Raw genomic sequence first — 14,855 nt, forward strand, 5'->3', positions numbered from 1 at the left:
GTAGTAAATTATTTGGTGGGTTGTGAGAACTAAGTAAATTAACCCAGGGAAATGAGGCACCCACCACAGCTCCTGGCATAAAGGCAGTGGTAAGAAATACGAGTTCTCCTTGTCATTACTGCTGATGGCTGCTGCCACAGCACAGGAGACACGAAGCCAGTCGTTTTGCCTTTATGCTTCTTGCTACCCCCAAATAGCAGCAGCGTGCAGCTGGGCTGGAATCGCAGCATGCCTCTGTGAGTGAGTCCTCTCGAACTCTTGTGCTGCAGGAAGTTACTAAACACCAGGTTTCCTGCAGTGTTAAGATGGGGGATAAGGACCGCAGCGGGCAAACATCTAGTCTGCGGAACACTGATCTGGGTACCGGCGCAGGAGGTGGAGTCTTCTGGCTGGCGTGCCCACTTTTAGGTGGAAGTGGAGCAGCAAAGTTACTGGACCCTTGGGCCGAAGACCACACTCTGCCTGGGTCGCAGCCTCGTCCATGTGCCCCAGCTGCAGAGTGACGGCGTCTGCACCTCTGTCAGTGCGAAGGGAGCACAGACACCACTGGGGAGAGAAGGAAGCTGAGGACAAAGCCTGCCCTCCCACGCCAGCCGGCGTGCTGACCACACGCAGCTATGGAAAGGTGAGGTTATAACCACGACACGAGGAGGTAACACTTTAGTCCTGTTTCCATGGGCTTCTCGCGAGAGCATCAGCGAGGATAACGATCTCTCCATTGAGGAGGTGGGTGAACTAGGATCCCAAATTCATACTTCCAGCAATTCCCTATTTTCAAGACTTTCATTTCTATAAATTGTATTGATTCACCTTTTCCTACTCAAAAAAGCCCCCAAACCCAAACCAAACCAAGAGGTGGTCTATGAAAAGGCACACTGCCTTTTCCACTAAGTAAAAAATCAGCGGATAGACTTAGCTTTGAACAGCTGTGGCTAGCAGCTGGTGCAGTCAGCGCTCCAGGCGGGCTGGGTGGAGATGGCCAGCCCCTCTGCAGTCAGCGTCCCTGTGTGCGGGCGGCCCTGACCTAACGGGAACCCGATCACGTCAGAGCCAGCTTGCCCAACACCATGGCTAAATTTAGTTTCATGATGAGCAATAAAATTCACATGTTCTTTATTTAGTCCATATGATACACCGTTTTCTTAGTTTTTGAAAATTAGATAAAAGAGCATATTAAATGGCAGGTGTCTGAAGTTTCTCTTGATAAACAAGGTCAAAACAAAAAGTTCTGAATTACAAAATGTTAAAAAATATGTCGGTACTTAACATTTCACTAATGCATAAAGTTACAGGTATTTTCTAAAGAAAAATAATTGTGCCACTTACCTATATTTGCTGTTTCTATGAATTTTTTTATTCTGTACATAGGACATTTTGTACAAAATATGAAGTCTACATTTTTATTACTTATTACCATAAAACAAAGATACAATGTATGTACAATATTAAAAGGAAGCCATACTAAAGCCACACTAAAAAGACACTTGGAATAGTGACATTTCTGATGTACAGATACATTCTGGAAAGAGTGAAGATGCCAAACGCAGAACTTTATGAAGAAAAACAGTCACCGGTTTATTTTCAGTGTAATACTTTTGAAATCAGTTTGGTACAGAATAAACAGTCTCTATACAATGATATGTAAGCTGACAATTAGCACAGGAGTCCAAGTACTAACTAGGGAACCTTTAGGAGGCCAGAATATTAAGTAATACTCTTGCCAAAGAAAATTGGTTTTCTCTGAAAACTTTTATTTTTCTTTTTGGTGAGTGTTTGTCTTCAATAAAGAGCAGAAAGAAAACCTAGACAAAAAGATGTTCTTACACACTGAGCTTTACACAGTCAACCAAACATTGATATTTTGCTTTTTCCCTAGGGCGAAAAGAGAGTCTTCCCAGAAACCTCTCTCACAAACATACTGAACATCCAAAATCAAGGATATTTGAGAATCTATCAGCTAAAGACGGAAGTTCAAACAATGGTATATCAAAATACATAAGACGCTGCTTTATACAATAAAAAGCACCCTTTTTCCCTCAAAAGGAGAAGGCATCGAAACTGTTTTTTTGAATGATAAGTTTTCAGAATGGTAAAATGGAGAGATACTCGTCAAGTTTCTCAGGAAGTGTTCATCTCACAAAGTGGACTTGTCCACTTTTAGCTGGGGCAGTCTTCCCATTTCATACCTGCACTTGCTCTTAACACAAGAAGTCCCCTCCCCCCAGGTGATTTTCCTCCAAGATACGAGGACAGAAGCATTGCCAGTGGCTTGAAATGACAGCAGTGGGCAGCAGGCACTAGAGCTGCACAAGGAGCAATGTCTGCTTCTCACAATCTTTAAAAGGATACCCGAGACCTCGATGAAAAACTAGATCCTAAAAAAAAGCCAGATTTTGTCTTTTATGCATCAAGACACTTAACATTAAGTTATATAATCTTATGCCAGAGATGAAAGAAACTAGAATCACGTGTTTAGAATAGCAGTACACATCTCAAGTAGCTTTCAAGCAGGATAAATAAGTCAAAATACTGGCCACCCTGAGAGAAATAAAGAATAGACAAAGCACTAAGTTTAAAGATTTTTCTCCTTGTGCTATTCCATCTAAAAAAGCTCAGTACATGCAAGGAAGTCTGTGGAATACATAGCAGCATTTGAAGACCGATGAAAACTCAGACACTGTATTTTCCTTACGAGGTGTTGATAATGTGAGCTCTTTGCAACAGAAAGAGCCCCACTGAACATCATCCTCGCTGGTGCCTCCTCCAAGCTCTCAGAACCGCGTTGCAGCCTTTGGGGAAGGCAGCGGCACTGCCGGTCCCGTGCAACGCTGTTGTGTTACTTTACGCTCAAAGACAGCTGCAGTTTGCGTTAGGCTAAGAACTGGCTTAACTCAAAATGATTTGGCTCTAACTTTCCATCACATGTGGAATTCTTAGAGACTATAATTTTATGAATTCAAGAGCCTTGTTGAAGGGCAACAATGTTTAAGTTGATGGAAATGAAATCTGCAAATAACAATATGAACACATAATTTTTAAACTCCAATTTCTGTCAAGGTAGACAGAGCAAGCTCTTTTAAGATAAATTTCAGAGCAATCTCTTTTAAAATAAATTTCTTCTACAAGCTTACTCCTGGAATCCTGGAGTACCACAGACTTGGAAATATGGCTTTAGGTACACACAAGAGAAGGAGACACGGTATTCATGTCACTCATCAAAGTGAAGAGACCCCTTAGAAAATACCAGCGGTTGAGGATTGTCATTTTCCCAGTACGTTGTGTGAGAACTCGAAAGCAAAGAGCCATTTCACTGAGATTGAAAAACAAACGAGAACTGCTGGCGTAACAATCGCGTGGAAACCATTTCAAAGGCTGTAAAGTCTTAAAAAATAGGTCATACTTTTTAAAGTGTTCCTTTGATTTGGAAAACATTGACGTTATCACAGAACCACCTATGTTAAAAGATCCTAAGTTGCATTTGGGAGAACATGAAGATGAAGGGCAGGGTGCTTTCCTATAGCTCTGACTTTGTGAAATAGTCTGACGTGGACTATGCTGGGGTGGCGACGACACTGTGAGGACACCGTCGTCAACCCGTGGCTCTGCCAGCGGGCTCTGGGAAGTCACCATTGTTTGAACTCCTAATCTCGCGCTGAGGCGGACGCACGTTATTGCCTACAGAACGGGGTCCAAGAAAGCTTTGAGTGTAACTGATTGGTATGGCACAGAAAGTATGTATTTTCTACAGAATCCAGAAAAGAACTGGCGGGCCCAGCCCCGATGCGGCACCCTGGAGGCTAGCGGCCGTCCTGGGAGGCCAGCTCATCAGCCCTGCAGTGAGCTTCCAAGGCTTTCTTGGTGTGGGGGTCCTGAGGCAGCTCGGACTTGCGGCGTGCAAGAGGACGGTCCTTCTTCGGATCTTTCTGTGCCTGGAATTAGAAATGCAATGGCGTTGGCTACAAACTAAGCTATCTGAAAAGCAAGCTTACTTCTGAGGTGGAAGTCAAAGGATAACCTCGAGGCACGTGTGCCTCACCCACTCACTGTCGGCACCCTGGCCACAGGGAAACGGCGTATGTCTTATCATGGAAATTCGCCAAAAATGTCTTGCTACTAAAAATCGTGACTCGTGTGAGGGCCTGTGTGTTCAATACTGGCGTTTTGGTGTTCTGAAATGTGCAGTGCTTATACAAAGGACTCAGTACCTCTAATTTGCAGAATTCATGCATTTTGGTAAATCTCATAAGTAACCTCCTATTTCATAAATGTCATTAAAGCCGTTTCATCGGCATGTCCCCTACAGAAGCATTTCAAGAAGTAGAAATTTCCGGCTGGGCGCGGTCACTCACGCCTGTAATCCCAGCACTTTGGGAGGCCGAGGCGGGTGGATCACGAGGTCAAGAGTTCGAGACCAGCCTGACCAACATAGAGAAACCTCGTCTCTACCAAAAATACAAAAATTAGCTGGGTGTAGTGGTGCATGCCTGTAATCCCAGCTACTTGAGAGGCTGGGGCAGGAGAACTGCTTGAACCTGGGAGGTGGAGGTTGCAGCGAGCCGAGATTGCACCACTGCATTCCAGCCTGGGTGACAGGGCGAGACTCCACCTCAAAAAAAAAAAAAAAAGTAGAAATTTCCTTGGAGGCAAAGAAAAAAAAAAGAATGAAAAACATATTTAAATTGGATTTCAAACATCTATCAAATTGAAAAAAAAAAAAAAACTCTCTTCTCCAATCCATTGTCTTCGTAAAGTCTAGGAAATTTTGGTTTCACTTAAAAAAAAATTAAGTGAATCCCATTTCTGCATGAGGATTTGGATAACTGTATCTGCAATAAAAGGGAAACTTAATTTGGAGAGTTTACATATCAAAGCATCCATTTCCACGAATAAACACATAATCCAGTTTAAAAGTAGAGACACTGTGTTAATACCAATATTTTGAAACAAAACAATAAACCATCTAAATCACCCAAACATGATGTATATGCCAGACGACTTGACGGCCAGTTAGTTAGAAACTTCTCTGGATAAAGCTTCTTAATCAGAGTTAAGTCTTCCTTTTTGTTCAGTGTATTCAAAGAGACTAAGTTACTTTGGTGGTACGTCTAGCAGACAAAATTTAAGTCAATCATTTGACAACAGAAAGAACACAAGCCTCACAGATTCCAGATGTCTGATTTTGGTATGGATGTAAAATACATTTTCCTTCGCTTTAATGAAAAATTCAAGGATCTGCAGAAGTCCTGAATGAAAAGTTCAAATTTTTGCTTAGTGTTTCCCAGCAGGGTTCTCTGCAAATGTATCGATGAAAACAGCAATCATGTCAAGGTTTAAAAAGAATTTTGTGTCACATCACTTTAGGATGATTTCTAGAAATGTTATTGGAATATTCACATTGACTCATGGTAGGGGCAGGACTTTGGATTTTTTTCCCCCTGGAAACCAGCGTGAGGGCTTTGGGAGAACCTTCCACTTCTGGAGATGGTGAAGGTCACGGTCCCCTCACCCGTCACGGTACTTGTGAGAGCGTGTTAGTGTGTGAGGATGCAGAGCATGTCTACCTTCAACCCATGAGAAACTCAGAGGTGAAATCCTACCCTGAATTTTATGCCCATTCTATGTGGATCTCTAAAACAAAGTAAAGCAAAACAAAACCAAGATTTTTATATACTTAAAATATGTAATTACAGCTGCAATAGGCACTCCAAAGAGAAGAAACATTTTCCTAGAAAAAGGCAACAGTAAAAAGCTTGGAGCTGGAACCAGTGAATGCAAACTGAGAACACACACATGACCCCAGAGCTTCTGAAAGGACAGAAAACTGGTGGACATATCTGGGCCTTTCTGCTTAGACATTTTAAATTGAACTGATGTGCAAAGCAGAGAATAATTTTACTATCCACAAGGCAAAAAAATGAGGACAGGAGGCAGGGAGAAGACAGCACGCAGACGGTGGGCGAGGAAGGGCCGGCGGAGGGGATGTGCAGGTGAACATGCTGGCAAGGGCGGAGCGGACCGCGGGAGACACAGGTCAGTGAGAGGCGGCCTCTCTTCTGCAGCCCACGGGCAGACCCGGAAGGCTCAGTGTAAACCCTAAGTGCTGAAAGAACACCAGGGGTTGGGCATACATGGCTATGCAAGTTTTCTTCCTCTTTAAAGGTGTACATTCAAACTTTACTACTTAATTTGGGATAGAAATAATCAACATTTCTTAAGGGACCAAATTTCTTAAAAATTTTTTTTTTTTTAATTAGAGACAGGGTCTTTGTCACCCAGGCTGGAATGCAGTGGCGTGATTACAGCTCACTGTTGCCTCGAACTCCTGGGCTTAAGGGATCCTCCTGCCTCAGTCTCCTGAGTGGCTAGGACTACAGGCATACACCACATGGTTGGCTAATTTTTTTTTTTCTAGAGATGAGGTCTTGCTGTGTTGCCCAGGCTGGTCTCAAACTCCTGGCCTCCTGGGTTCAAGTGATTCTCCTGCCTCAGCCTCCCAAATAGCTGGGATTACAGGCGCCCACTACCACGTCCGGTTAATTTTTTGTTATTTAGTAGAAGCGGGGTTTCACCATGTTGGTCAGGCTGGTCTCGAACTCCTGACCTCAGGTGATCCGCCCACCTCGGCCTCCCAAAGTGCTGGGATTACAGGCGTGTGCCATTGTGCTCGGCCTCCCAGTCGCCAAATTTCTTTGTTTTGACCATCACAAGCTGGAATGACATGGACAAAAGGGAAAATACTTCATGTACATGTTAACTCGTCAGTTCTTTTCCTGGAGAACAGGCCTTCCATGTGCTCTATGCGCTGAATAATGAGTACCTGCACTGACCACCTTCCGTCTCTCTACACCTTCCTTACTTGCATGGTTGGTGATGCTTTTCTCCCGACCAACTGTTAAAAATGAGAATTGCAAACATTTTAAATGTCTGTGATATAAATGCCATTCACATGATATGTGCTAGTTTTCTTTGAATGTTCTGACTAGGGTTATACTAGTTTCTTGAAGGAAACGTAAATAAAGGATAGGTAAATACATGGTTGATTTCTCCACAAAAATCCAGCCTACTCCATCCATCAGCATCAGAGCCTGCTTCCCTCTCTCCAGCTATTCCTTCAACCACCGCTCACACCCGTCCCAAGCCAACCCTCACGTCATCTCAGAGAAATGTGAAATTATTTTGGAAAAATAAAGTTAGCTGAAAATAAAATTAAAAGGGCACTGAATATCTTCAAATGACTATATATAAAAACCAAAAAAGCTTAATTTTTAGCTATAATTTCTTATGTCAATTTGGTCACCAAATTGTGCATATACATTTTTCCTGCATCCTGGTACCTTTTTTTTTTTTAAAGAAAGTTTTGAGAGTCTGAGTCTGGCTCTGTCACCCAGGCTGGAGGGCAGTGGTGCGATCATAGCTCACTGCAGCCTTGAACTGGTACCTTCTTTTTGCTTTAACAATAGTGCTTTTCAGAATTTTAGGAAAACCACTCCAAACATTTTTCAACTTAAGAAAAGTTTATTGGCTGGGTGTGGTGGCTCACGCCTGTAATCCCAGCACTTTGGGAGGCCGAGGCAGGCAGATCACTTGAGACCAGGAGTTTGAGACCAGCCTAGCCAACATGGTAAAACTCTGTCTCTGCTAAAAATACAAAAATCAGCTGAATGTGGTGGTGCCGGTAGTCACCGCTACTTGGGAGGCTGAGGTGGGCAGATTGCTTGAGTCCAGGAGGCCGAGGCTGCAGTGAGCCAAGACTGCCACTGCATTCCAGCCTGGGTGTCAGAGCAAGACCCTGTCTCTCAAAAAAAAAAAAAAAAAAAAAAAAAGGAGTAGAATTTATCATTTCAAATATTATACCTAGACACTGCACTCCATAAAGACCTTCATCTGGATATGCTGAATTCAACTGATTCAACTGATCCACAGAAATCTACGAGGAGTCAGGCCAGGCACAGGGCCTCACACCTGTAATCTCAGCACTTCAGGAGGCTGAGGTAGGAGGATTGCTTGAGCCCAGGAGGTTGAGGCTGCAGTGTGCTGTGATCGCTGTGATCGTGCCACTGCACTCCAGCCTGGGTGACACAGTGAGAACCTGTCTCCAAAAACAAACAAACAAAAACTATAAGAGGTCTTGGAATTGCATAGTGTTATTAGTCTTCCAACTTCATTCTTTTTCACAGTTGTTTTGGCTATTCTACATCCTTTGCATTTCCATGTGAATTTTAGAATTAGCTTTCTCAATTTCTTGAGGATAAAAAGCCTGCTGAGATTCTAATGGAGAGTATGTTAATTTGGGGAAAACTGACATCTCAATGATACTGAGTCTTGACTCAGGAACATAATTCATAGCGATCTAAGGATGAGGTGAGGGAATCACTGTTGTAAGAATGTCAGTCACACAGGAAACCCGGTGACAGAGCACAATGGCAAGAACTGTGAAAACAAGGAAGCAGACATGCTACAGAAGTTCTCCAACAACTGTCCTGCCTGTGTGTGTATTTAGAACTAGACAAGTGGATGGCCACAGGACCTGTTCCTTCCTGTCACCATATAAGGTAACCCTCCCAGGAGGGGACGTGCCCCTTTCCAAGGGCAGTGGACAGACCGAGCAGCTGGAAGTTCCGGGGCCCCGAAAATCACACAGATACTAGGGCTGACTTTCAAATGCAGGACAGAATGCTATTTTGGTTTGCATTCTTGATCAAGTTCTTGATCTACTACAGAGCAGGACCTAAATTGCAAATATGTACATACTTTTCAGGTACATTACATTTTGGACATAGTTTATTCTTTGTCTAGCTTTAATTCTAACCTAAGTCAAAGGCTACACCAAAAAGAAAAATTCCCTAACTCTAAGCTATTGAATGTGTAAGAATCGTTTTTTTGTTTTTTTTGTTTTTTTTTTTTTTAAACCGGAGTTTTGCTTTTGTTATCCAGGCTGGAGTGCAATGGTGCGATCTTGGCTCATTGCAACCTCCACCTCCCAGGTTCAAGCGATTCTCCTGCCTCAGCCTCCCAAGTAGTTGGGATTACAGGCACCTGCCACCACGCCTGGCTAATTTTTGTATTTTTTAGTAGAGACAGGGTTTCACCATCTTGGCCAGGCTTGTTTCGAACTCCTGAGCACAGGTGATCCGTCTGCCTTGGCCTCCCAAAGTGCTGGGATTACAGGCATGAGCCAGCACACCCGGCCAAGAACTGGCTTTTTAACTGTGTATAGCCTCGTGTCTTAACACTAACTGTGATTTCCTTCTGTGTGCAGTAACAAGAGACTGGGGCCAGCAAGTCTTTTTTTTTTTTGAGACGGAGTCTTGCCTCTGTCAAGCTGGAGTGCAGTGGCTGGTCCTGGCTCACTTGAGTTCGGCCTCCTGGTTCACGCTTTCATTCTCCTGCCTCTTCAGCCTCCCGAGTAGCTGGGACTACAGGCGCCTCACCACTGGGCGCCTCGCTCATTTTTGTATTTTTAGTAGAGACGGGTTTCACTGGTCTTGGATCTCCTCCTGACCTTGTGATCCTCGGCCTCACTGCCTCCCAAAGTGCTGGGATTACAGGCGTGAGCCACCGCGCCCGGCCAGCTTACAAGTCTTTAGCAAATTTGAAGCCACAAAATCAAAATGGCAAAAAGCTGACCTTAAATCCCTGAGTTAAAAAAAATATCAAGAAGGGAGAACATTAACACTCCCACAAAGAGAGAAATATACACAGATTTTCATATTTGTGATGAAATCTATTCATTGCTAAGAACATTCATTGTGAGGAAAGTATGGAATCCAACTGAATTAGATAGAATATTAGTTACTGATGTTCGGAGTGTTCAGTGGGCTTTTCCACTGTATTTCCAGTACTTTCAGGCTTTGATGAGCTAAAAGCAGCATTCAGTCATCTATTTTGCTCTTAACCTGAGTTGAGGAATTAGAGGGGCAGAAGAGACCAATGACCGTGGCTACCGTGGGGGCTTGGCACCACGAGCCCCTTCCTGTGCAACTCCGAGAAAGCAGCCGGGACCAGTGCAGCCCCACTGGGATATGGCGCCAGCCATGTGCTAATTCCCCTTCTAGGAGTCACATTCAAAATGTAAAAAAAAAATGGGGGGCATTCATTTAAATAATGTATTTTATTTAATCTAGTAAAGGAATAAAAGAATGGCCACTCCACAGGCAGGGTGCCTACTTTCCCTTTTCACCTCAGAATTTTAGAACAGGATGTCTTCAGGAATTATTTCCCTGGTCAAAAAGAGGTTCAAGTTTCTCAGGGAGAAAGGCCAATGTCTCCAGACCACTTGGGACTCCTTTTTTAGTTTACAGGCATTTGAAACAGGGAGGGATGCTCAGGGAAACACAGCAGTTGAAAGGCTCCTTGAACTCAAGCAGGAACTGAGTAAGTTGTCCTAAGTGTCTACAGGCCCAGTTGAGGAATAAGAGTGGTAGGAGGCTCTCTTTGAATCGGGGTGATCTACATGTTTATTCCACAACAAAGGAAAGAAAACCACTCGAGCAGGGCTGTTACCTGAGCTGGCCTGTGACATAAGCACTGAAAGACAGTGCCCGGGAGGGGGTGAGGGGGGCGAGGGGGGCAAGGGGGGGGGGGCGGGGGGGGCGGGGGGGGTGGGGGGGGGGGGGGGGAAGGGGGCAGGAGCAAGGGTGGTAAGGAGGCAAGGGGGTGAGGGGGAGGAGGGGGGGCGAGGGGGCAAGGCGGCAAGGGTGGTGAGGGGGCAAGGGGGGAGAGGGCAAGGGGCATGAGGAGGGCGAGGGGGGTGAGGGGGGCAAGGGGCATGAGGTGTCCTGGGGAAGGGGTTGTTAGCACCTGCTGTGAAGAGCTAAAAGGGAGCATCTCTGGGCCAAAGCAGAAGCCAGAGGGCTGTGAAGAAAAAAGCGAGGGGTGGATATGGCTGTGAAGCTTTCGATTTTGCTGGAGTTAACATTTAAAGAATAGTTAAGAGTTGGGATTACTACTACTGTTAGTAAATGGAGATACAAAACTTAGGCACATACTTAATCCTTAAAAACTGTTTCTAGTAATTTGATCACTAAGATCTATAGATACAATATTTCCTATAAGGCTAGCAAAATTTAATTTTTAATTTCAGCTTAAACAGAAGGCATTGATGCAAATCACATCGCCTACCAAAAGTATGTGCATTTCTTAAGCAATTATCTGTCATGGGCGCCCAGCTGAGCTCAGTGCACTTTTACCTGATGAGCCTCGTCCTTCACTGTCTTTCTCAGCATCTGCACATCTTCAAATAAAGGCCCATCTGTCTCCATTGCAACCGGAATGCTCACGGTGCTGGCTTGACTATACACTGTGTACTGCAATGCAAAGTGTGGAGTCACTCTGTTAGGTGCCCAGGCTCTGAACTCCAAGCTTCTCATCCTGGCCAGGGACGCATCTCCCCTGCCACCCCGCCAGGGCCCTCTCACTCAGTGGGACACTCGCCTACACTTGCAACACGACGTGCCTTGCTGACTTCTGAAACCAGAAAGCACTCAGTGGAGACAGCAAAGCAGCTGGTCCCCTCCTGGCCCCTCTGCACCTGATGGACAGTGACCCATACCCTGGCCCACACCCCACAGCCTCTGCAGTTCTGACCACGTGAGCAGCCAAGCGCGAGGGCGCGCCCTGGGCTCGGTGGCGGGAGCTGTCTCACCGCTGGAACCCTCACCTCTGGCCGCCCATTCTTTGCCAGCGACCTCCAACCTCATGATTCTCTTCCCTTTCCTCTCACGATCATGTCCTCTCATCAAGGCAGCTGGCATGGTTCTCTCTCCCCTTTATCCCATCTTCCCGGCTTGCTTATGAAACCCTCTCATCACATCCTGGGTGACTTGCTCTCCACCAAAACAAACACAGCCTGGGTGAGCCTGACGCTCCCTCTCCGTTCACTACGGGTGGCCCTGGGACTTCTTCACTCTCCCTGTGCTCTGGATGGAAATGCAGATGGCTCAGCCTGCAGTCACTGGGCCCGGCTGACTCCGCTTCCATGAGTGTAGTGCAGGGGTAAGGCCACCCTGGACGGTGGCTGTGAAGTTTCCATGAGACAGGGTGTGCGGGACAGCATGACTGTGACGAGCGTCTGCTCGCTTTGAGGGCCACAGGCGGAGGAAGCGGCACCTGTGTCTGCTGTGAGCGGGGCGCCTGTTTGTCCTGCATGGTCGTGTGTGTGCTGCCACCCTCACCTGGCTGATGGGGGAACTGGGACATGGAGGGGCTGGTAGCTTGCTCAGGGCCTCTGAGCTCAGGAGAGGGGAGCGGGGGTTCCTGCCCAGGCTGCTCTCATCCACACCCCTCCATTCTCTGCCCAGAGAGTCCCACAGCTTCGGCCTCTTTCAGGCTGCACCCCCGTCACAGCAGCGCCCTCCTGCCGACCTGCTTCACCCCTGCCCCTCACACCCGGCCAGCCCAGAGCAGCTCTGTTCTCAGCCACCGTCCGGTGTCGGCCCTCACCTCTGATGGAGCCTCCTCTGGCATGAGGCCTATGGGTGCCCTCTGGCTGCTAAGCCCTTCCCGGCCTTGCCTCACTGGACCTCTCTGAGGAATGAAGACCGTGAACGCCATTATTCAGCCCTGAACCTGCACCCTCTTGGTCTCTGTGACCCCAGCCTCTCCTCCAGGCATCTTGGGCTCCTTCCTCTGTGGGCCGTCTTCAGCCTTTTCCCAACCCCCTGCCCCTCCTCATTCACCCCGGCTTCCATGCCTCCAGGCCTAGGCCCTGCTGCTCAACTCTGGACCCACCTGGCTTCCCCTTCCTCCCAAAACAGCCGGGGCGCACACCTTCGGCTGGGTTCCTTCCTCGAATGCCAGTCGGACCAGGTCCTCAGCGCCCTGTGCCTTCACTCCCACAGCTCCGCCCAGCACCACGATCTCCACACATCTCCACACGCGTCCCCTACCCCAACGGCCCCAGCACTCCGTCCATGCTGCGCCAGAAGAGCTTGCAAAAATGCAAGTCGGGCTGGGCCATGTTGCCCTTATGGCTCTTTAATATCTGCTCACATTTTGAGGGAATTCTGCTCCCTCTCCACCCTCACCTCTCAGCACATCACACCAGCCCTCCCCATAACTGACACCCCACCAGGGCCAACACTTGCCACCCACCATGTCCCTGCTTTTCTCTACCTCTGCCGCGGGCACCTTCCCTCAAGTCTGACTGGGTGACCCCCTCAGTCAAACCAAGAGGCCAGGCCCCGTACTGTGTGTGTCTTTCTTTAGAGATGGGAACGAATAAGCCGGTCCTGCCATCTCCAGCACACTCCCCCCGGTGTCTTCTTAATACAATCTCATCATCTGAGCTGAATTCACCTGCCTCTCCTAATGGACTGTAAGCTCCCTGAGGCTGGGGGCTATGCCTTGTTCTCATCTTTGTGTCCTTAGAACCACAATTCAGGACACAGCACCTTGTCCTCGAGGGGGCTCACAGTCAGGTGGGGAGATACAGAAACCTAAGTGGCTGCAAGACTCCTGAGACTTGCGGGGACTGTTTCACACCAGCACTTCTAGAGCTTCTGACTACTCCAGGCGACAAGCAGTGCTTTCCACGGGACCCACCAACAGCCCTTGCTTGGAGTTTGGTTCACTTGGAGTTTGTCCTTGGGGCAAAGGACAGTGTCCCCACACGAGAATGCCACCAGATGTTCACAGCAAAATAAACCTTACATAGCGGGCACCGGCAGGAGAGGGTTCCGACTAGGAATAAAAATCTTCACTGAAGGCCGGGTGTGGTGGCTCACACCTGTAATCCCAGCACCTTGGGAGGCCGAGGTGGGTAGACCACAAGGTCAGGAGTTCGAGACCAGCCTGGCCAACATAGTGAAACCCTGTCTCCACTAAAAATACAAAAATTAGCCAGGCGTGGTGGCGGGCACCTGTAGTCCCAGCATACTCGGGAGGCTGAGGCAGGAGAATTGCTTGAACCCAGGAGGCGGAGGTTGTGGTGAGCTGAGATCACACCACTGCACTCCAGCCTGGGCAACAGAGCAAGACTCCGTCTCAAACAAAACAAAAGAAAAACCTTCACTGAGGTGCGTTCCTCACATGAGCTCCTCTCTCAAAGCAAAGGCAGGCATCCATCCCAACCCTACCCCAGGCCGCTCACGGCAGTTTTGGTCGTTGCAAACACTGAGCCACAGCTACTCTGAGTTCACAGAAGTACCTGACTTCATTTCATACGGTTCCCACAAAAGCTGGGGTAAGTGAGTAGTAAAATATTATACGGCCCCTTTTGATGGATTAGGAGAAACACATTTATGTTAGAAACTGCCAATATTTCATGATTTTAGAAAATTAAATCATGTGTGACATTAAAAACCCCAACAAAGCTGCCACAACTGCTCAAACAAGATGCAGTCTTGAGGGCACCGCAGCCTTCCCGGGTCCCCAACGCCTGCTGGGTATGTGCTGTCACGCGTTTGAGTGGATGAAGGCTCAGTCTGCAAGGACGGGGGGCATGGGGGAACACACAGGGAGTCCCTGGGAACCCACCTTAAAAACAAAGCCCGCAAGCCCATTCTCCACAGGCAGATCTGAGATGGAAAACCAAACTTTGAAAACCTGTTTTCACTACAGAAATAAACGGACTGTATTATCCACAAAATTGGTGACTTTTTGTTGCTGTTATAATGCGAAGCAGTGATGAGAATTTAGAGATTTTCTCCTGAGAATGAGAAGCAAGTACGAGGCCAGAGTTTCCAGCTCTGAGGTATTGACCCATGAAGTATTTTCTGTTTTGGAGACCATGTGCCATGCAACTAGAGCATGTGGATGAGACTCATGGGGACTGTGTCACAGATGGTGTCAACACAGAGATGAGGACAAGGCAGGGCTAAGCTCCCAGCATCACAGTTCATCAAAGCTCCTAGGCA

The 14,855-nt window shown here is 47.1% G+C and overlaps 1 protein-coding gene across 13 annotated transcripts in view; it reads right to left on the reverse strand.

Annotated features, from left to right (window-relative positions):
- Nucleotides 1–1,096: 1,096 nt before the first annotated feature.
- Nucleotides 1,097–14,855, reverse strand: part of PPP2R5C (protein phosphatase 2 regulatory subunit B'gamma) — a 167,994-nt gene continuing 154,235 nt past the window's right edge. For 8 of the 13 annotated variants that reach the window (XM_031667837.1, XM_031667825.1, XM_031667826.1 and 5 more), the window contains 2 exons: nt 11,190–11,306; nt 1,097–3,929 (listed from right to left, as the gene is read on the reverse strand). In XM_031667837.1, the coding sequence (XP_031523697.1) occupies nt 3,798–3,929; nt 11,190–11,306 (249 nt within the window). In that variant the 3' untranslated portion in view covers nt 1,097–3,797. Of the gene's footprint in view, nt 3,930–6,817; nt 6,890–11,189; nt 11,307–14,855 lie in introns of all 13 variants that reach the window. The other 5 variants (XM_031667828.1, XM_031667829.1, XM_031667833.1 and 2 more) reach the window with 2 other exon arrangements.

The sequence above is a fragment of the Papio anubis genome, chromosome 7, assembly GCF_008728515.1.
Source record: "Papio anubis isolate 15944 chromosome 7, Panubis1.0, whole genome shotgun sequence".
Taxonomy (NCBI): domain Eukaryota; kingdom Metazoa; phylum Chordata; class Mammalia; order Primates; family Cercopithecidae; genus Papio; species Papio anubis.